Source organism: Lycium barbarum, chromosome 7, assembly GCF_019175385.1.
Source record: "Lycium barbarum isolate Lr01 chromosome 7, ASM1917538v2, whole genome shotgun sequence".
Lineage (NCBI taxonomy): Eukaryota > Viridiplantae > Streptophyta > Magnoliopsida > Solanales > Solanaceae > Lycium > Lycium barbarum.
Window position 1 is genome coordinate 15,415,969 of NC_083343.1, and position 23,033 is coordinate 15,439,001.

At 36.1% G+C, this 23,033-nt stretch overlaps 2 protein-coding genes across 2 annotated transcripts; both read left to right on the top strand.

Moving 5' to 3' along the window:
- Positions 1–15,944: 15,944 nt before the first annotated feature.
- LOC132601317 (uncharacterized) lies at positions 15,945–16,547 on the top strand. Its single transcript, XM_060314417.1, has one exon. The coding sequence runs from the start codon at positions 15,945–15,947 to the stop codon at positions 16,545–16,547; it is 603 nt and encodes a 200-aa protein (XP_060170400.1).
- A 395-nt stretch (positions 16,548–16,942) lies between these two features.
- Positions 16,943–20,104, top strand: LOC132601318 (uncharacterized). The gene is made up of 2 exons (XM_060314419.1): positions 16,943–18,962; positions 19,377–20,104. Exons 1-2 carry the CDS (start codon positions 16,943–16,945, stop codon positions 20,102–20,104), a joined length of 2,748 nt encoding a protein of 915 aa, XP_060170402.1.
- Positions 20,105–23,033: the final 2,929 nt, after the last annotated feature.

Genomic DNA, 23,033 nt, shown 5'->3' on the forward strand with positions numbered 1-23,033 from the left:
AAGTGTACACGGTCGTATGCAATATATTTTACCCAAATATGAGTCGGGGTCGATCCCACAGGGAACAATATGCTAGGCGATTAAGAAATTAAGAAACTTTCACCAACTAAGCTAAAGCCAAACGATAGATAATATTTTGGTATTTTGGAGAAGATTATAACTAATGCAAAAATATAAACTAACCTAGAAAGCGAGTAAAATGATCAATGGCCACAGGCATGGATAATAGGAGATTACACTCAAGTAATGATCCAACGTATTTTACGATTTTACAACTAAGAGCGGGTTTATGTTAATAGATAATGGTTTCTACAATTTCATTGAAAGTCTTCCAACCAAATCAATGAATTTCACTCTAAGCTTTTCCAAGCCTTAGAGTGTGATATCAAGCACAACCAATTGAATCTCAAGTAACTATCCTATTCCTAGCTCAAGTTATTAGATGGGTTTAATGACCCAAATTCTTGTTAATCAATCTTTCCCAACCTAGATTTCCTCTTCCGAGCTCAATCAAAGTAAATGAGTGATTCCTAGGGTTAGCTAATCCCTTTGGAAACATTCAAGAATGAGATTAATTAAAGAAACAATAACCCACTTCATTAGGAGTAAAAATCATTCAATACATAAGCAAAACAAGAGTTTCATTCAACACTTTAATCATAGAATATTTCCATAAACAAGATTCAAGTGAAGAAAATAAATACTACACACTTAGATATACAATACAAAGCAGGGAATTGAAGAAATGAATTAAAGGTTTAAGAAATACTCAACCAAATCTTCAAATCTTCAACCCCAAAGTGTGGTATAGAAACCTAGTCTCCAAAACTTGTAAAAAACTACCAAAGATATGTATTACAAACCGTAAAAAAGTATTTATATTATTCCAAAAACGGGAACAAAATCTGGACCATAATATCCTCTTGCACAACATGCTGCACAACATGCTATTCGCATGTTCAACATGCTAATCGCATGTTGTGCCAAAACCGTAGCATCTGGTGACAATTTCTTTGTCACCACATGCTGCACAACATGCTGCTCGCATGTTGCACATGCTGCGCCATGTGCTACTCGCACATGGTGCCACTTTCTCTGGCAGCAGATGCTGCACCACATGCTGCTAGCATATTCAACATGCTGCACCATGTGCTATTAGCATGTGGTGCCAGAAACGTTGATTTGTTCTATTTTTGCTCTATTTTGGTCTGTTTTGCTCCGTTATGCTCTCCGGGCATCTTTTCCTACAAAACAACATAAAAACACAAAAAGTAACAACAAAAGTGCTTAAAGAGTCACAAAAACTTAAGGAATTAGCATCGATTATCGCGTAATTTCACGACTCATCACTCTTGCATCCCATTTCCTGTCCACCATGAAATCTTTAACTTTAACATTAGATAAGAGTCCATCTAATTGCATATTAGGGATCATTGCCAAGGTACCATGATCTGTCTATATATCCCACCAGAAATTGCTATCACCACTGTTGATATGCTATTTGATGTTAACTTCAGCTTTGCTTCTTGCCCAACCAAACTTTTCCATTCTTGTGAGTTCCCAGGGATCCATATTTTTTGTGCAATATGATTGTAGGAGCAATACTTACTCTTCATGTAATCTGCCCACAGGGATTGCTTAGTTCTCAATCTCCACCATCTTTTAATTGCAAGATTGTCAGAGATATCCATTAGGCTCCTTATACCTATGCCACCTTCCTCCTTTGTACGACACAAATTAGACCAGGAGCTCCAATGGTGCTTCCTTCTATCGATGGAATATCCCCAAAAGAATCTTGCAATATGTTTCTCAATCATTTTCAAAGTCCCTTTTGGAGGATTCATTGCTGATAGAGTATAAGTTGGCAAGGATTGGAGAACACTTTTAATCAAAACAGTCTTTCCTCCATATGATAACATTTTGCCTTGCCATCCATATAATCTCTTCACCACTTTTGTCACCATGCCATCAACGTATTCCACCTTCTTCCTTTTAGAGTATAAGGGACATCCAAGATAAGTGAAAGGAAAAGACTTATCCATATATCCTAAGCATTGTCTCAGCCTGTTAATTCTATATGGACTGGTTTTTGCTGCCACAAAGAAGAAACTCTTATCCTCATTGACCTTTTGACCTGAAGCCTTCTCATATTTGCATATTTGCCTCTTAATAAGATTAACAGATCTAGAATTACCACTAGAAAAGATTACAATGTCATCTGCATACGCCAGATGATTAACTTTTGGCCCTTTCAAATGCATAGCAAAAGGTATGAACCTGTTATCATTGTGCAAGTTGTTTAAAGATCTTGATAGAACTTCAGCTGCTAGGATGAAAAGTGCTGGAGATATGGGGTCTCCCTGTTTTAAGCCTTGTAAGGATCGGAAAAAACCATGTCTTGCACCATTGATCAATACAGAATATCACACATTGGAGATTGTTTTCATGATAAAGTCTATCCATTTTGAATTGAAACCAAATCTGTGCAGAACCTTTGAAAGAAAGGACCACGAGAGCCTGTCATATACCTTTGACATGTCAAGATTTATTACAATATACCTCCCTGATTAGGCTTTGAGATATCATGGATAATCTCTTGGGCCAACATGACATTTTCTGTGATCAATCTACCAGCAACAAAACCACTCTGATTTTTTGAAACAGGCTTATCAAGAAGAGGGTTCAGTCTTGAAACAAGTATCTTAGATATTATCTTGTTAGATACATTGCTTAAGCTGATAGGTCTGAAATCATTAAAGGATGCAGGGGAGTCTATTTTAGGAATAAGTCCCAGACATGTATGAGTATAGAACTTAATAATCCCTTTTATTCCATCACAAAGTCAATGACTTCCTTCTTAATAATATTCCAACACTGTTGATAGAACATCCCATTGAAACCATCTGGGCCAGCACCGCTTTCAGTGCTGATACTAAAAATTGCACCCTTAATCACCTCTTCATCAGGCATTTTGATAAGGTTTTGATTTTCCTCCGGGATAATAATAGATGGAATGCAATTGAGCACATTATTACCCTTAACAAGCTGATTCAGATTGAAGAAGTTTTTATAGTGTCTAACAGCAGCATCTGCTATCTCTTCTTTCCCTTGTAACCAAGTTTCCCTATGATTTTTGATAGAGAGAATCTGCATCTTCCTTCTTCTTTCTCTTAACAGACTATGAAAGTATTTTGAATTGTAATCTCCTTCTTTAAAACAATTAGTCTTGGTTTTCTGTCTAAGGAGATTATCCTGCATTCCCAACCATTTTACATACTCAGCATGGCCTTTATTGAGCTCCTCTCTGTGATGTCCATTGTTATTTTGCAAATCCATATCCTCTAGACTGAGCATCTTAGCTTCCCCGTTGCCAACTTCTTCATGAATATCCCCAATGTTCTCTTTGGACCATTGGCTAAGTCCAGCACTCAAAGTCTTCAACTTACTTTGCAGAATCCACATGGGATTCCTCTGGACAGTGGTATCCCAACTTTGTTGAACTACCTCCTGAAAATCAGGCTGTTTGGACCAAAAATTCAGAAATCCGAAGTATTTGATGTGTTGTTGTTGATCCTTGTGGGATTTCATTAACAAAGGTCTATGACCAGAGCCAGTTCTGGCCAGATGATTGACTTCATTGTGATTAAAAAATTGAGTCTATTGATCATTAATCATAATGCTATCCAATCTCTTCCATATCCTCTTACTAGGTCTTCTATTATTGCACCAAGTGAAGTTGGGACCACTATAACCAAGGTCCACAAGACCACAAGCTTCCATAGTGCTAATAAAATCTAAACTTTTATTAGCCCTGTAATGTTTACCTCCTATTTTTTCAGCAGGGTCCATGAGAACATTAAAGTCACCCCCAATGCACCAAGGGCCATCTACAGTATTGTTCATGTTAACTATGTTGTCCCAAAGATCTCTCCTTTCTATAGTAGTGCATTTTGCATAAAAAAACAGTAATATAGGAACCTGAGTCATCATTTTTATCCTTCATATTGAGAGTGATATGCTGTTCATTATCCTCCACCAATTCAGTATGATCCATGTAATTTCAAAAACATCAAATTTTCCCATTAGAGTTGTAAACACAGTGCTGGTACCCAAGGAACTTTTTGTAACCTTCTATTTTGCTCTTATCGACAAAAGGTTCAAATATAGCAATAAAAAACAGTTTGTTGATTCTAGCAAGTAGTTTGAGTCTGTGAATAGCTTTCTTGGATCTCACCCCCCTAATATTCCAAAATAGAGTATTAATCATTGGAAATTAGTAGGTGTAGATTTTTGTGTACTATTCTTACTTTTGAAAGTATAAATAGCCTTGTCATTATATTATTTTCCTCCTTTTTGATTTCTGCTTCCCCCTTTTGGAAAATCCTCCTTACCCTTCTCATGATCCTCCTTGTCGAGTTCTTGATCATTGTCATCAACCTTCTGTTTCCTTGTTTTACTTCTTTGCCTGCTTCTACTTCTTCTACTATTGTTCTCCTCACTGTTTTGGTTTTACTCTTTGTTACTACTATGTGTCCTGGATTGTAAATATTGTTGCTCATCCCTCTCTTGATTTTCACCTTGGGTCTGTTCAGTTTGGTCATTCTGCTCGCAATTTAACTCCACAAATAGTTCAATGGACTTCATATTGTTGCTTTCCATTAGTAGGATATCAGAAGTTTCACCCCCTACTTCTCTATTTCTTTTGCTCTGCACTTCCTCATTGTTGTTGTTTTTCTGTTCATCCTCCCCTTCTTCCTTGTTCTCCTGTTCAGTTGATTCTCCACTATTATCACCTTTTTCATGTTTCTTTTGTTCTTTCTCTTTTTTTCCATCTTTTTTGCTATTCTTTTGACTATCTTTCTCATAGTTGTCACCTTTAGTAGCTTGGTTTTCCATACCATTCTTCTCCCCTTCCTCATGTGTTCCTAGCTCCTCATCTATAGTCTTCCTTTTTTTCCTGGTAATGTTCTGCGGCAATGCAGCTGACTGCAGCACAACATTTTTCTTTTTTGGCATTCTTTTTTCTTTGTACTTCTTCTTTTTTGTTCCTTTTTTCATATTCCTTCTTTGTTGTGTTGTACCAGCTGTAAACTGTATCTTTTTCTCCTACTGATTCACCTCTTCTTTGTTCTCACTCTCTTGATGTTGATCATTGTCTTTTGCATGGTTCTTTCCCGCAGTCTTTTCACCTTTCTCTTCATTCTCACCTTTGTTTCCATTACCCTTCTCTTTCTCCTCCTCCTTTGTTCCCTTTTCGTTTGTTTCTGTTTTATCAATATTTGGATTCCCATACACCTATTTTTCTTCATTATTCTTTTGCTCCACCCTCCTACATTGTAGGACAGAATGCCCCAAGATCTTACAGTTAGTGAAAATTTAGGAGGGTTTTCATATTCTAGTTTTTGTGTGAACCCTTTTCTTGGACAAGTCTCATCCTCAGATCCTATCCAGATAGAATTCAATTTAGGCTTGGTCAAGTCAATCTCTACTCTCACTTTTGCCATGCTAGGCCTTGTTCTATTCTCAGTAGCTAAATCCAACATTAAAGGGGTTCCTAGTGGTGCAACAATCTGCTTGATGTAATGCCATGAGTGGCAATGGAATGGCAGTTCCGGTACCCATATTGGGACAATCGGGGAATCTTCCTCCGGTCTAAAATCCGCTGACCACTTCTCCAACCACATCACCTGCCCTTCAATTTCGATCGACCTCTTATACCCAACCGTTTTACAATCGATCTCATTATCAAAATCTAAGAAAACAGTACGATAATCGAAAACCTCAATTTGGACCTTACCTCGAACTGTAATCTTCTCTGAGAATCTGGTTCTGATCTTATCCATTTAAGGTCGAGTCTTAATAAATTTGCCCACAAGGGTAAGTTTACATTCTTCCGCCATGACTCCATAGAATTCCCTTGTTTTGAATAGCACAACCGTCTTCCCGTCGTGATTTGCATATAGAGCTTTCACATCAGGGTTTCCATGCTTTTTGTTAGGGATTAGAGTAGGATTGGTTTGAATTACTTTGGCATAATTTTCTTTTCCATGAATTGATTTGTTTTCATTACTCGCAGTGGCCAGAGAATTGTGATTCTCAGTCGGACGCGCCATTTCCGGCCTCGCCGGAGTCCCCATGGGACTGAGCGTGAGCTTACGCGCCGAGAATTGTGGGGAAAAGTGACCGTTATTAGAAAAACATTCTTATTTGTACGGAGAGTATTTGTATATCAAATGGAGCAGATAAATTAATATATGCATGAAATAAATAAAATATTGGCGAAAAAAAACTTAGAAAAGTGAGAAAACCATGCTTGAAATCTAACATAAACGGTGCCTTCATCAGTAGAGTAAGAAGAAAAAGATTAGAGAGGGTGGGGGGTAGGGGGGATCTGGTGGGTGGAGAAAAAGGCGGAGTTTTGCTGTGGCCGGAGAAAGAGAAGTGGGACCCATAGTATACTTTTAAAAAAATAATCACCCTCACATGCCATGTCATACGTGTATCTCACCCACAGCATAAAGTTTAACAAAGTATTACAGAGCCTAGCTAGAAGAGTACTCCTTCCGTCTCATAATAAGCGTCACTTTAACCAATTTTGTTTTGTCCCATAATAGTGTCACCTTAGGATACCAATGCATATATTGACTAGTTTTTTTCATTTTTGCTCTTGGAGAAAAAATGACAAGTTTCTTTATTCAAGGCCAAAAATTGGATTCACAATGTCAAATTTTGAGTTTCACGTGAAAATGAAAATTTTGGCCTATGGAAGATAGGATTAGTAGGAGGCAAAAGAAGTAGTAGTACTCTAAATGATGATGGTTGGATTCCAATATCAAAAGATGAACTACTTATGCATGCTCTAATCATCAAGAGGAAAAAAATATTTTTTTTTTACATAAGGGTAATTTGTAAACTTTACACTTCATTAATTTCTTAATATGTGTATTTTTTACTAAGATAATACTTATTATGGGACGGAGGAAGTAACTTTCAACTATGGCTCCAATAGGACTTGCTCATTCTTTCTTTCTCCTGTATAAGAAGTGGGAGCGAGCTGTTGAAGCAGCCATCACTTCGTTGACATGCCAGCTTCTTTTAAGGGTAATTTTGGAACTTCAAGATATGTATGCCTTAAAATGTTGTACTTGATGCCTTATCACTTGTTCACGTGGGCATTAATTTGCTATACACTAGGTTCACTTGTCCCCAGACCTCACGTTGTGAGATTTTACTGGGTTGTTATTGTTGTTGTAGGTCCACTTCTATTTTGAACTTCACACACTGACTTTGCAACATCCGAAGTTCTGCATCATGACCATGTGGGTCCCGCATTGATGTCTCAATTTGACATTTCTCACTCTGTTTCCTTTTTTGTTTTCGTTTTTTTTTTTTTTTAAGTAGTATGTACTCCCTCCGTCCCATAATAAATGTCACCTTGGTCAAATTTTTTGATCTCATAATAAGTGTCACTTTAGGAAATCAAGACATAAATTGGCTAGATTTTTCAAATTCTACCCTTAGATAATAAAGTAACATCTAGATGATGATTGAAAAAGCCACATAGTAACTTGGTATTATTGGATTCTCAATGTCAAAAGATTTGCTTTTTGTGCATGCTCTAATCAAAAGGTAAAAGTAATTTATTTTTATTATATAGGAGTAATTTAATAAACTTTATATTACATTATTAATTTCTTAATATGCGTTTTTTTTTTACTAAAATGACACTTATTATGAAATGAGAGTACTAATTTTGTATTAAGCTTTCCAGATTATTTCTGAAATCATTGCAGTGAGTAGCTGAATCAGGCATGTCTTCTCTCCAGTCGAGGGCAATTCGGTCACGATGCTTTTCCTAAATTGTGCTAACGCCTGATGATGTGTCCTAAGCTACTGAATCTTCACTGTGGACGCCACTTACCACTCAAGCTTTACACTTTCTTTAACAGGAGTGTGCAATCCGTTTACACTACTTACGACCTTTCATTATTAAAATCGAGTAGCTTTTCAATATAGAATTTTAAATAATTTTAACTATAAAAAATCTCTCTTTCATAATTCTATAATTCAAATGTTAATTTTTATTAAAATAATACAGTATAACCACATATTTATATGTTACGAAACTGTATTATCTCTTACAGAAACATTAACACACGTACAATGATCAGAAGATAAAATAGTTACTATGGAGACCAGAAAAACTCCCAATTTACAATATATATAAGTGTCATGGGGTACGAACATAGCTTTCAATAGCTGTACCATGAGCTTCACAATTTGTGCAGGCAATGAATGCTTATATCCTAAGTTATATAACTTGTACACTTTATCCAACTATTTTTATATCATGCGTAGACATATATCATAATACTTAATATTTATTCTCTTCTCATGTATATACGTATGCACTTAAATTTAAATTTTCCAACACATTTATTTTCTTCGTGCACTTTTACTTAGACGTATGGAGTTCAATTTTAATTCTCTTACACAAATTTATTTTCTTCGTGCACTTTTACTTGTTCACTTTTGACTTTTCACGTTCTTGCTAAATATTTATTCTCTGCTCATGTATACATGTATGCGCTCCAATTTTATTTTTTCGACACATGTTTATTTCCCCCGTGTACTTTTATTTGTGCACTTTTAACTTTTCATATTATTTAAGAATTAATAAATGAAGTACTCCCTCCATCTCATATTAGTTAGCCACATTACTTGGATTTTCACGTTCTTTAAGAATTAATAAATGAAGTACTCTCTTCGTCGCATATTACTTGGCCACATTACTATACTTGGCTTTTCACAATCTTTAAGAATTAATAAAAATGAAGTACTCCCTTCGTCTCATATTACTTGGCCACATTACTAAATATATATATTTTTCTATAATATATAAGCATGGAGGAGGAACGAACATCGCTCCTGTCACACCCCATTTTAACCGGGTCTGATTTAGGGGTATGACGTATTGGTGATTCCTGCTTATTTTTGTTTTAAGGAGTCTCCACCTAATTAATTTAACGGTGAATTAGGACACCTAAATGTTAACTAAGGTAAAGTTAAAACTAAACCTCCGTTAATAGTCTGCTTAACCAGTATGATTCTAGGTAAGGGCTCTATATTATCCTAAAGGGAAGGGGTTAGGCATCCTTTAGAATCCGTTAACTTACGGTTATCCGACCAAACTTAGGTTAATTAGTTAAAATAAGATACAATGTTCAAATTTTAAAATGACTTACAGGTATTGCTTAGGTATTAAAGGAAAGTAATGTCAGTTAAGATTTATGAAAAAAAAAAAGATAATTTGCACAAAAGAGAACTTTAAATGCTACTTAAAAATAAGACTTATAAATATTGCTTAGATTTTAAATGAAAGCAATAAATAATGTTATTTAAAATAATACTTGTAAAAGTATAATAGCTCGCATAAAAGAGGATTTTAAATGCTATTTAAAATAAAACTTAAATGTTACTAAGACTTTATATGGAAAATATAATAAATGCTATTCAAGATAAGACTTATATGAAATTAGGATATTTTGCCTATAAATAATAGCTTTTGGGAAAAGAATTTAGCAATTTTGAACTTTGAATAAATTATATTATAGGAATGTAGCAATATAGAAAAATCTAGACTTATAAATAGAATTCAAAATATATTATATTAATTATGCTTTAAAATATGTATGAATGTTTCAACTTGAATGAGTTTCCTATAAAACATATTTGAGTTTATAGTGACATTTTAAAGACGTCTTGAAAAAAATATATAGTCATGCCATTTTTTGCGAATCAATCATTCCGAATAAAATATAAATATTAAACGTTATAAATAGTTTTAACGTAAAAAGAAGATAATAAAATTTATGGAGTTGATGGTTAGTCTTCCTTAAACTAACTACCCACTATTAAGACTTAAACCCCACTAAATTTACTAGAATTTATCTAAGTTGAGAAAACAAAAACGAAATAAAGAGCCAATCATGTCATACAAATTAAATGCATAAAAAATAAAATAGAAGAATCCATAAGCTGAATGGGCTCAGCCTCTTTAAGGACCACTGCTGCTGTTGCCATTGGGCTTTAGCCCAACAATCTCTTTTACATCATGTTGTGGACTGTTGCTACTGCTGTGTGGGCTTAGGCCCAATAATAATGACTCAGAGGATTTCGTTGGGCTTTAGCCTAACATCGAATGCGGAAGAAGAACGAGTCCCTCGGACTCGTATGTGAGGTTCATGCGAAAATGAAAGGGAAAGGATTAGTATACACTCAACGAATAAGGTAAAACATGTAAAATATAAACTCAAAATAGATCAGTAGATGATACATAATATGTATATTTTAAGTATACTTCATGTATACACAGGTATATATGACTTCTCTGCTTCAACAACATTAAAGCGTTTATATCGTAATACTGATGACGATAATGATAATGATGTTAATAGTGATGATGCTTGTGAGCTAGTATATGTATGCATCTATGTATGACTATTATGGAACCCCGAGCTTATGAGGCCGGGTATGATATGTAAATAAGTATGTAAACGATTACGAAGCGCGCGCACACCTTTGCAGAGGGTACGGATAACCCTGACGCCTTGGTAGGGCCAGGTAGATGTAACCCTGAAGCCTTGGTAGGGCCAGGTACGAGTAACCTTGAGCCTTGGTTGGCCAAGTATGTATGAAACACCAATCCTACGTGGTCAGGTATGCTATGTAAATGCTATGTATATGATATGAGTACGAATATGATATGACTATGTATATGAACGTGAATAAGGGCATTTATACGAAAATATGAGCACAAATATGGTATGGGTACTATCACGGAATACGGATAATGATGTATGTACACAAATACGTATTAGCAATGGAAAGTTCCTATGAAAGGCAAGTAAGTGCATATGACGATGATATTGCCATCTCCCATCCTATGCTATTTCTTATGTTGCTATTTATGCTTCTATATTGATATTGATCATGCTTTACATACTCAGTACATTCTTCGTACTGACGTCCTTTTGTTTGTGGATGCTGTGTCATGCCCGCAGGGGTACAGGGAGACAGGCTTGATCCATAGCTTCTTTCTCAGAGATTACATAGCAGAGCTCCATTTCATTCGGAGCCATAGCTTTTGGGTACTTATTCTTTTGTGTACATAATTATGGGCATAGCGGGGTCCTGTCCCGCGCATGTGATATGTTATATTCTTCTTAGAAGCTCGTAGTCACGTGTATATGGTTAGATATGTCTGGCCTTGTCGGCCTATATTTTGTATATCATTTGACAGCCTTGTCGGCTCATGTACGTTGATGTGGCATAAATGCCAAATATAGTATAAAGGCATCATCGTCCAATGGGACTAGTGTGATTGATGAATAGAAATGTATGTTAACTTATGTGGCTCACCTAGATGTAAGCATAAGTGTAAGTTGAGGGGTGCCCGGGTGGGCTAGCACCGGGTGCTCGTCGCGGCCCTCTAGACGGGTCGTGACACAAGCACAAGGCCTTTCACTAGAAGTCAAGCAAGAGAACTTCAAGAGTTGCAAGCCTTGTTCATGAAAAATGACGCATTGGAGGAGATTGGAGAGAAGACTTCGCGGATTTACAACGTTTGAGAGTTGGCATTGGAAGAGTTACAAAGTGGCTAGAAGCGCAAAATGGCTAAAAGTGCAACTATGGGGCTAAGATTGCAATTAGAGGTCATACTTGCAAGTTATGGGGTTGGAATGGCAATTGGAGGTCATAATTGCAAGTTATGAGGCTTTGGATGCAATTGAAGACCCATGTGGGTATTTTTGTGAAAGAGCCACTTTAGGGCCTTTTGGTGTAACAGACATTAGTATAAATAGTTCTTTTCATCCATTTGGAAGACTTATCTTGGATATAGTGTGAATTTATATTTTGAGAGATTTAGTTAATAGATAGTTTGTTTGGTTGATTATTGACTAAGTGTAATTTCTTAGTTGTGCATTGAATTGCAAGTTCCATTGAATTCATATTAGGTTGCTCATTTGTGGAATCATTTGAGTCCTTTCTTTGAATTCAAATTACTTAGGTTCTTAGGGTTGAATCAAATTGGGAGGGATTGGGTTTGATATACCCAATTTTGCCCATAGATTTACTATCCTTTGGGTCTAGTATCTATCCTTCTATCTCTTCTTTTCCCATTGATCCAAGTTCCTTTTATTTTCTTTTGTTGTTTGTGAATTCTTAGAGTTTCCTTAGGTTGAATCTTATCAATAGATATGGCACATTACAGTCAAATTTTCCTCAACTCAACTGGAATTAGACTTGGAATTGTGCTAGCGGTTGTGTGCCCATATGAATTGTGCTATAGCTAAATTTTAGAGCTGTCAAAATGGGCCAGGTCAGCCCAACCCAACGCCAGCCTCGCGGGCCAAGAAATTTGATGGGCTGGGGCGGGTTGACCCTTCATTTGAAAGGGCCTTAAAATGGCCAATACAAGCCTGGAATTAGACTTGGAATTGTGCGCACATATTTAATTGTGAAATAAAAAGGAGAGGTGTGAAGATCACATATTAACTTGCGAGAGGTGCGAAAATTGGTGAAGAGCACAGTTAAGGGAGCCACATATATGAGAGTGACGCGTGAGAGTGATATTTGTGAAGCGAGGAGCGCACATATATGGGAGGCGGCACAATCCAAATTTTCCTCAACTCAACTATGACCAACTATATGCACCTAATGACCAAATCATAGATATGGCACATTACAGTCACATTTTCCTCAACTCAACTGGAATTAGACTTGGAATTGTGCGCACATATTTAATTGTGAAATAGGGGAGAGGTGTGATTATCACATATTAACTTGGTGTGAAGATCACATATTAATTATCTCTGTGAAGATCACCTATTAATTATCTCATTTATGTATGTTCTTCGAATGAAATGTGGGTGTTTTAAAAAAATGGGTCAACGGGGAGTGAAGATCACATATTAATTGTGAAATATGTGAAATAGTGGTTTGGCACACAACCGGCACAATTCAAATTTTCCTCAACTCAACTATGACCAACTATATGCACCTAATGACCAAATCATAGATATGGCACATTACAGTCAAATTTTCCTCAACTCAACTGGAATTAGACTTGGAATTATGCTAGCGCTTGTGTGCCCATATGAATTATGCTATAGCTAAATTTTAGAGCTGTCAAAATGGGCCAGGCCAACCCAACCTAGCCCCAGCCTCGCAGGCCAAGAAATTTGATGGGCTGGGGCGGGCCGACCCTTCATTTGAAAGGGCCTTAAAATGGCCAATACAAGAAATTTGATGGGCTGCGGCCGGCCGGCCATTCATTTGAACGGGCCTTAAAATGGCCAACCCAACCCTACAAGGGTCGTGGGCTGGGACAGGCCAGCCCTTCATTTTTTCAATATTTTTTTATAAGAAAAATTTTCATGTTTATCTAAATTCAAACTTAAAATGCTGTCAATTTCTTAATAACATAGTAAAAAGAACATAAAATAACAATCATCAATTCATAGCATACATATGAGTAATGGTCTAATGGAGCCTAAAATTATAATCACATATCCAAAAAATATAATGTCTAAGAAAATAAGAAGATTCACAAAGCAAAAGTGGCAAACAGTTATGTTGTTACAACAATTCAACAATCTAGCAGAAAAATATTAACAGAAAAAAAAGAGAGTCTATTTTGACAAATAGATAAATAAAAGAAACTAAACTTGAGAAGTACACGTATGGCTTAAAACTTCAACCAACAATACTTAGAATATTTTGTTAAGTGAAATAAAGGAACTAAATAATTGTCCAAGTCATGAAACGTTCAACCAAATATACCAAATAAAAATTCAACAACCAAATATACCAAGTCTTAGGGTCCAAAAGAAATTGATGAAGTACGCTCCTCAGAAAAGTTTCACTAGCACTTATTATGAATCCAACACCAATATGTCATCTTCTTCAAGAATCCTCTTCTGATAATGTAGCTGTAACATCCTCATCTTCATCTACAATCCATATGCAATGTTATAGTTAAACACTAACAAATAAGTAAATTTTAAAAAATAATAATATTAAATTCACATAAAAAAATATTACCACTTTGAGTGTGGGTAAATCCGTGCAACCAATTTCTAGTAGCAACAAGTGTTTGGACATTTTCATGATGAATACAACTTCTATACTTCGTGAGAACACGACCACCAATGCTAAATGCTAATTCCAATGCTACATTAATAATCGGAATACTAAGTACATCACGCGCCAGCACTGAAAGATCGGGATATTTTCCAGAATGATCCTTCCAATACATGATAGCGTCCATTTCTCGATACTTCTCATGATCAAGCTTTGGTTCCTCTAAATAAAGGTCCAATTCTGATTTTCCATCATTAGAAGTAGATTCATTCTCAAATGCTTTGAATTCCTATGAAGTTAAAAACATGATAATTCGTACAACAACAACAACAACAACAACAATAATAATAATAATACAAAAAGATGAAGAAATTTGAGATATAAATAGAAAGTATTCAAATTACAACATGATGAAATTACTTACCTCGAATATTTTTAATCCCTTTCCTTTGGATTTTCTTCTATCTTCACTTGAGGTAGTGAGACATTAGAAGAAGCACTTGTAACATCTTGCTTGTTTGCATAATGACCATAGAGCTTGTATAATTTACTTTTCACGTTTCCTATCTTTTCTTGGTCAGAAGTAGGATCCAACTTGGAGTAACAAAAGTTTAAAAATTGCAACTTCATGCGAGGATCAAGGATTGCTCCAAATGCAAGTACTACACTATACAAAATCCAATATTTTTCAATTTTTCACACATTTTTATACCCATTTCCTTAATAAAATTATCCTCATTATTCAAATTCTCTTTGAGCAAGCATTCAATTCTCCAAACCTGCATAAAATACAAGTTAGAGGTTGGGTAGCTTGAACCACAGATCAAGTTAGTTGTCTCATAAAAGAGCTCAAAAAATTGACATATTTTCTCCGCCCTTCTCCATTGATCAAACGTAGGACAATAAGCATAATTTCTGTCAACCAAATGTAGACTAGCAAATGCCTTTTCATACTGGAGTGCTCTCTCAAGCATCAAATATGTCGAGTTTCATCTAGTTGATACGTCCAGACGTAAACCAAGAGTTGTTTCAATGCCAACTTCCTTTACACGTTGCTCAAACTTCAGTATTCTCCCATTAGATCCTTTAACATATTTAACACTTTCCCTAATTGCAAATAACGAATCACTAGTTGCTTTTAAACCCTCTTGAACAATCAAATTCAAAATATGAGCAGAACAACGCACATGAAAGAACTCACCATCACATAACAAACTCTTTTGCAATCTAAGATGTCCTTTTAAAATATTTTGCAAGCTGTCATTGGCAGTGGCATTATCCAAAGTGATCGAAAATACCTTCTTTTCTATGGCCCACTCTTTCAAACAGTCATATATAGTAGCAGCCAATTCAACTCCAGTGTGAGGTGGATATATACGACAAAAGTTTAAAATTATACAAACCAACCTCCAATTTTCATCAACGAATTGAGCAGTTAAACAAATATATCCTTCAGAATTAGATAATGTCCAACAATCAGAAATCAAGCTTACCCTATTAGAAATTTTAGCTAAGCTTCATTTCAATTTCTCCTTCTCTCTAATATACGCTTTCTTGACATCTGCAACACAAGTATTCCTAGAAGGCATCACAACATCTGGACTTATATAATTCACCTAAGACTTAATTCCATCATACTCAACAAAATAATACGGTAAATTATGCTTAATGATAGCTTCAGCAAGCATTTCACGCTGGGTCCATTGATCTATTTTTCTAGATTGCATTTTACCTTCTTGATTAGTGAACATTTGACCCAAGTCATGAACTTTAAGCATTGTACACCAATAGTTCTGATGATGAACATCATTAATTGGAATATTAGGGGTGTTAAGTCCAATGGAGCAAGTGAAAGACTAGATAGACTAGTCAGAATGCATAATGTTAGCCTAGTTATCCTTCAGGAACCTTTTCTACCTGCGGATCAACTGGAGGACTACAAAAACATCATCGGATTTGATTATGCTGCTTCTAACAAAAATAGCAAAATCTGGTTCCTTTGGAAAAACAATTTGGAGTGTACTATAATCAACAATAGTAAACAAGAAATTACTCTGAAAATCAGTCACAATGGACAAACCTGCTGGATTACAGGAGTCTATGCCAAATCTACCATTGTGAGAAGAAGGAAGCTTTGGAACAGGATCAGGAGAATCAAGAATTATGTTAATGGACCTTGGGCCATCATGGGGGATTTCAATTCAATCTTAGGAGCTGCTGAAAAGAAAGGAGGTGTGCCATACAACCTTAATAAGAGCACTGATTTTAGAACTTGTATGGATGACACTGGTATGACTGACTTAGGCTTCACTGGCTATCCATTCACTTGGTGCAATGGTAGAGGCAGAAGTAAAGAATCAGCAAAAGGCTTGACAGAATTATGGCAAATGAAGAATGGATAGACATGTTTCAATCCAATAGAGTAGATCATAGAGCCAAAACAGGCTCAAACCACAGTCTAATACTGTTCAGAATTGGCGAGAACAACCAGGATTACATCAAATATTTCAGATTCTCAAACTTCTGGACCTCTCAAAGAGACTATGAAGAGACTGTACAAGAAGCTTGGAACATTGAAGTTCATGGCAATCAACTTTGGACTTTACAACAAAAACTGAAGAATTTGGCTAGAGTGCTGAGCAAGTGGTCTCGGGAAAAAATTGGAGATGTATTTGCTACGGTTAAACTACTAGAAACTGACATATGTAGACTGGAGGAAGATTATGGAGCAGATGACTCTGGTACAAATAGGCAAGCCCTTTATAAGGCCCAGGCTGAGTAAATTAAATGGTTCAAAATGCAAGACTCTATTCTTAAACAAAAGGCTAGAATAAAATGGTCTGAGGAAGGGGATTCTAACACCAAGTACTTCTACAGTGTTGTAAAGGAAAATAGGAGAAAGGCACACATTCATAGAATTAGAAACTCTCATGGTCACTGGATTGAGGGCAATAAAGCTATTTCTAACGCTGCTGTGGAGCACTTCAGTATCCTTTTCACCCATTCTCCTAGTGATAATGATTTATCCATATTGAACTGGATTGACACTTCTATCACTGAGGAAGAAAACAACTTTATGTGCTCTATCCCTGAAGATGAAGAAATCAAAGGTGTTGTTTTTTCCATTGACCCAAACAGCGCTGCTGGCCTTGATGGGTATAATGGACACTTTTATCACGCTACTTGGAATATTATTCAACTTGAAGTTTGCAACTTTGTCAAAGCATTTTTCACTGGCACCTTCCTTACCAAATATTATACCCACACCAACCTTGTTCTCATCCCTAAAGTACCATCACCTACTACCCTGGATCAACTAAGACCCATTAGCCTTTGCAATGTCTCCAATAAAATTATCTCAAAAATTTTGTCCACCAGGATTGCCACCCTTTTGCCCAAACTCATTTCAGATAACCAATCAGGCTTTGTTAAAGGGAGACTCATCACTGAAAACATCTTGCTCACTCAAGAGATAGTCCATGGTATGAAACAAGCCAACCAGGGGGGAAACATCATCATCAAACTGGATATGTCTAAAGCTTATGACAAACTTTCCTGGTCTTTCCTTACTGCTGTACTCAGGAAAATGAAATTTTCTGAGCAATTTATTGATCTTATTGCTAGACTTATTTCAGATAACTGGTATTCTATCCTCATTAATGGAACCAGATATGGTTTCTTTAAATCATCTAGAGGAATAAAGCAAGGCGACCCCATCTCTCCCTCTTTGTTCATTCTAGCTGCCGAAGCTTTGTCAAGAGCCCTGAACAGTCTACACTCCAATGACAAATTTATAGGCTTCTCTATGAGCAACAATGGCCCTAAAATAAACCACTTGAGCTACGCTGATGACCTAGTCCTCTTCTCTTCCGTAAATAGGAGGTCCATTAAGCTAATTATGAAGATTCTCAAGGATTATCAGCACGTTTCAGGACAAGAAATCAATCAGGACAAGAGTTTCTTCATTACCCACAAGTCCACAAACTACAGAAGCAACAGAAGAATCAACAGGTGGACAGGCTTCAAACAATCTGAGTTTCCTTTCACATACCTGGGCTGTCCCATCTACACTGGTAGGAAGAAAGTTTGTTATTTCTCTAATCTTGTCTCCAAGGTCCAGATTAAAACTGGAGGATGGCAAAGCAAATTCCTCTCTTTTGGTGGGAAATATCTAATCATATCCCATATCCTTCAATCGCAGACCTTTTATTTACTTGCTGCTCTAACCCCTCCCAAAGGCATTATTAGTCAAATTGAGATGTATTTCTCTAATTTTTTCTGGGGGGAGAAAGATACTAAAAAGAAACACCACTGGAGCTCCTGGAAGAACCTTAGCTTCCCTTATTCCGAAGGAGGTGTAGGATTCAAAAAGCTGAAGGATTACTGTAATACCTTTGCTGCGAAAAGGTGGTGGAGACTTAGAACAGAGGACAATTTATGGACTAAGTTCTTAAAGGCTAAATACTGCCCTAGGTCCAATCTTATCTCTAAGGTGCCAGTTCCTAAAGACTCCAGCGTATGGAGAGACTTACTTGCGACTAGAATTAGAATTGAGCCTTATATCTACTGGAAAATCCATGAGGGTAGCGTTCTTTTCTGGTGGGACAACTGGATTCCATCAGGTCCCATACACTCCAACATCGTATACAACAATAAACCTGGTAACACTAAGGTAAAAGAGTTCTTCCTCAATAATGGCTGGAACATCAACAGACTCCAGCGAACTGTCAACAATCAGGTCACCCAAGAAATTGCCCAAGTTCCTGTCAACACTGCACAAGGTAAAGACCAACCTATATGGACCCAAAGTCCACAAGGTAAGTTTACTTGCTCCTCTGCTTTTCAATTATTAAGACAAAAGAGACCTGAATGTCAACTACTTGAGAAGATCTGGCATAGCCATATCCATTTCAAAATCTCTTTTAACACTTGGAGAATCCTAAAAAGAAAGCTTCCTTTTAATAACACTATTAATAAGTTCGGGATTACTTCTAACTCTGACTGTATATGTTGTATACAACCGAAACCTGACACGCTAAATCATATGTTTTCTACTGGAGACTTGGCTATTCAGGTATGGAACTTCTTTTCTACTCATCTTGGTTTCCGGACCAGAGGAAGAAATTTAATGTCCATTTTAAACCAATGGTGGGCCATTCATAAAAAAAATCAAGTTCATAAGTTTTTACTATATGTTACTCCTATTATTGTTGTGTGGGAATTGTGGAAAGCCAGGTGCAACAAAAAGTATGGACAAAAGAACTTTTCAGTGTTCAGAATCAAACAGCAGATCCTCTTCCAGATCAAAACAAGTATGGGAAGGAAATTCAGTCCCATGGATAGCAGCTGGAACTGGAATACCATTTGTCACATCTCAGAATCTTATAAACCCCAACTCAGAAGCATCATGGTGCTATGGAACTGTCCAGGAGATAACGAATGGAAACTCAACACAGATGGAAGTTACATAGCCGACCAAGGCAAGGCAGGGGCAGGGGGCATCCTTAGAAAGAGCAATGGTCACATGGTAATGGCATTCGCCTCACCAGTACATTTCACCACTAACAACTACTCCGAGACCCAGGCTGCCTTACAAGGAATTCAGTGGTGCTTGGATCACAACTTCAACAATCTTATCCTTGAGCTAGACTCACTTCTTGTGGTTAACATGATTCTTGCCAAATGCAAAGTCCCTTGGAAATTCCAAAATGATATTGCCTTCATTCAACAAGCGGTTCAACTACACAACATCACTGTTCAACATTGCTTTAGAGAAGGGAACGACGTTGCTGACTTACTCTCTAAACACGCCAACCTTCTCACTGAGAAAGCAATCTATCTCAATGAAAGGGATCTCCCCCCTGATATCAGAGGTGCAATTAGAATAGACAGAATGCAAGTTCCTTCTTTCAGGATCAGGCCCAAAAAACACACTGGATGGCACTTTGATCCTCCTTAGATTAGGACCCTTTGGCCAGCTATCAATGATAGATTTGTGGCCAATTTTTGCTAAATCTTGGTATATGCTGTAAATTCACCAAGTAGATGTAATTATTCCTTTTGCTCATCTTTTGGAGGTTTGGCTTCATGTCCCCCTCTTTTGTACATAGTTGTGAATTAATATACAAGGTAGGGGATAATGCCAAACCCCCCTTCAACCCAGGTGAGCATAACCTGGGTGAATGGTTTCAAAAAAAAAAAAAAAAAAGCATTGTACACTGAGTTTTATGACGATGCAGATGTGATGTACCGTAACTCTTACCTGTGGGTCCGGGAGTTGAACCAACCCTGAATGGTGCATTACACCCTCTACATTCTGCCCTTTCAATTCCATCTTTAGCTCTACCAAGTTTCTTGAAGTAACGCTACACAGTTGAGGTTAACTTAACTTTCTTTTGATTTGGTTTTGAAGGATCATTTAACTCCACAATATCCTCATTATGTTCGTGTGTGCTATTTGCATCATCCATTGATCTTCTGTAATGAAATACACAAGAATTTAAAATACAAAAAAGTCAGCAAAGAATTTGAAATGTGCCCATGCAGCTTAAGCTTATATTTCAAATCTTTCTACTTAAGTCATGATATTTAAAATGTAAAGATTCAACCAAATATATTCATCTAGCATAAGTTTTATAATAATCCTCAAGACTTTTATCCACAATAAAATTACAATGCTCCAATCAAATCTATGTCACACACAGACAAAAAAACAACGAGCTAAAACTAAATGGTTTGTTCCCTATCATTAAATTCTTATAAAATATTTGGAGTTTTTTACACCCCCATTTAGAGTATATTATCAAAATAATAAAACTAATTATTTTAATCAGTTCTTATTTGTTTAGGAAAGCTAACCAGTGATTTTAAAAAAGGGGAAAGGTCGGTGGAGCATAGCTATTTTTGCATGAGTGCATTTAACTGGACAGTCACACGTTTACATGAAGATTGACAACAAAGAGGGTCCAACTACTTAAAAGCTCCCTAGTTTAATAATAAAATAAAATTGTGCCAATGAAGAATATTTTACTAGTCTATAATTTTTCTGTTTTTATTTACATTTAAAACCGACTTGAATCTATACAAATATTAACTAATACTCCATCTGTTTCAATTTATGTGAACCTATTATTATTTGGGAAGTCTTCGAGGAGGTTCTTTGACCACTTTTTTGTTACATTTTTTCAAATTATTGGAGTTATAAATTATCATAACTTATAGTACTTTTTATGTAGTTTCTAAATATATAAATTTTATTTTTATAAACTTGGAAAATCTATGTCAAAATTTATGGTCAAAGTTATAAAGTTTGACCTTCATACTCTGAAAATGTTCATATAAATTTGATAGGGAGGGAGTAAAATGGTTCATAGCCGGGATCATATTTTTTCATCTTCTGGCTAGTAGAAAATAGTTGAAAATTTGGAAATTTGACAACATGAACATACTTTAAATATATTTTTATTTTATCTAAAATTTCCGTAAATTTAACTGGATTTTTCATAAGAAATTACCTACGGATTTTTCCTAATAAAATTCGCAAGAAAATTCCCTCTTGTACAATTTTTTACCAAAACTTTCTAACGAATTTTTTATATTTCTTGTGGAAATATCTGCATGTAATTACATGCGGATTTAAAAACCCAATGTAATTTACTTGGGGAAATATAAATTCGCAGGTAATAATTATCTGCGATCCTGCGACCTTAAGGGGTTAAACCTAGCACTTAACCAGTGATCCACTTAATCTTGTTTGACAATATGTTCTTTCCGTTAATATTAAATATATTTTAAGAATTATATACATAATATACGAAATTTAGTCGAGTGATCATGTGTTAAGTGACCCATTTTTCCTACTTAAATTCACCCCTACCACCAAGCCAGTCAAACAATACTAGAATTCTCTGAAAGAGTTAAACAAGAACAAAGATATCCAACAGCCACAATACTCCAGAACATATTGCCCCTACAAAGCTTCCATTCTTACCTCCCTTTCGGACATTCGATGCAAAGAATGAGCACATCATGAATACTAAGTTCACAGAAACAAAAAGTTTACCACAGTAAGCAGATGGCTCAACAAAATTCAACAGCCAGACTAATACCTTCACTCTAATCATCAATGGACTCGCATACACAGCAACAACTTGGGTGACTTCTAGGAAGAGACTCCTTTTTCAAATAAGGATTAAGGATGGCTCAAACAAAGTCAAAACAATGACCCGTGTCCTGCAACAACTATAAATGAGTAATGGGCGTTCAAACACGCATATGAAACAGCAAAATCAGACAAAACCAGGCTTGAAGGAAAAGACATTAGAATGAAGCGTCATCTGAACTAGGAGTCCCTTCTCACAACTTGTACATCTTATCACACTTGCATTTTGTGAAAAAACTAGATGCAGTTGGTGAAAAACTGATGCAAAAGGTTAGGATAGATGAACAATCCAAAGGTGTCCGTGATAATAGAGATTAGTTAGACGGTTAAACCAGTTAGATCCACCGTTAACAGAGGCGAATCCAAGATTTCAAGAGGATAGGTTCACCTTAGTAAAAAAATTTAAGAAAAAAGACACAAAAGTGCGTTTAGTAGGATTTGATCTCACAACCTTAAGGTATTAAACCGACACTTAACTAGTGCTCCGCATAGTTTAGTTTGACCATGTATTCCTTTAGTTAATATTAGATATAATTGAAGGATTATATATATAATATACCGAGTTTTGTCGGATGATCATGTGTTCACGTGACTCAAATTTTCTATATAGATTCGCCCCTGCTCATATATTATATTACAATATATAATAAGGGAGAATGAAAGGAGTTTTGTCGTCCATGGTTGCATTTTAACTAGACTTGCCAACCACAAAGTTGGACACATGTTG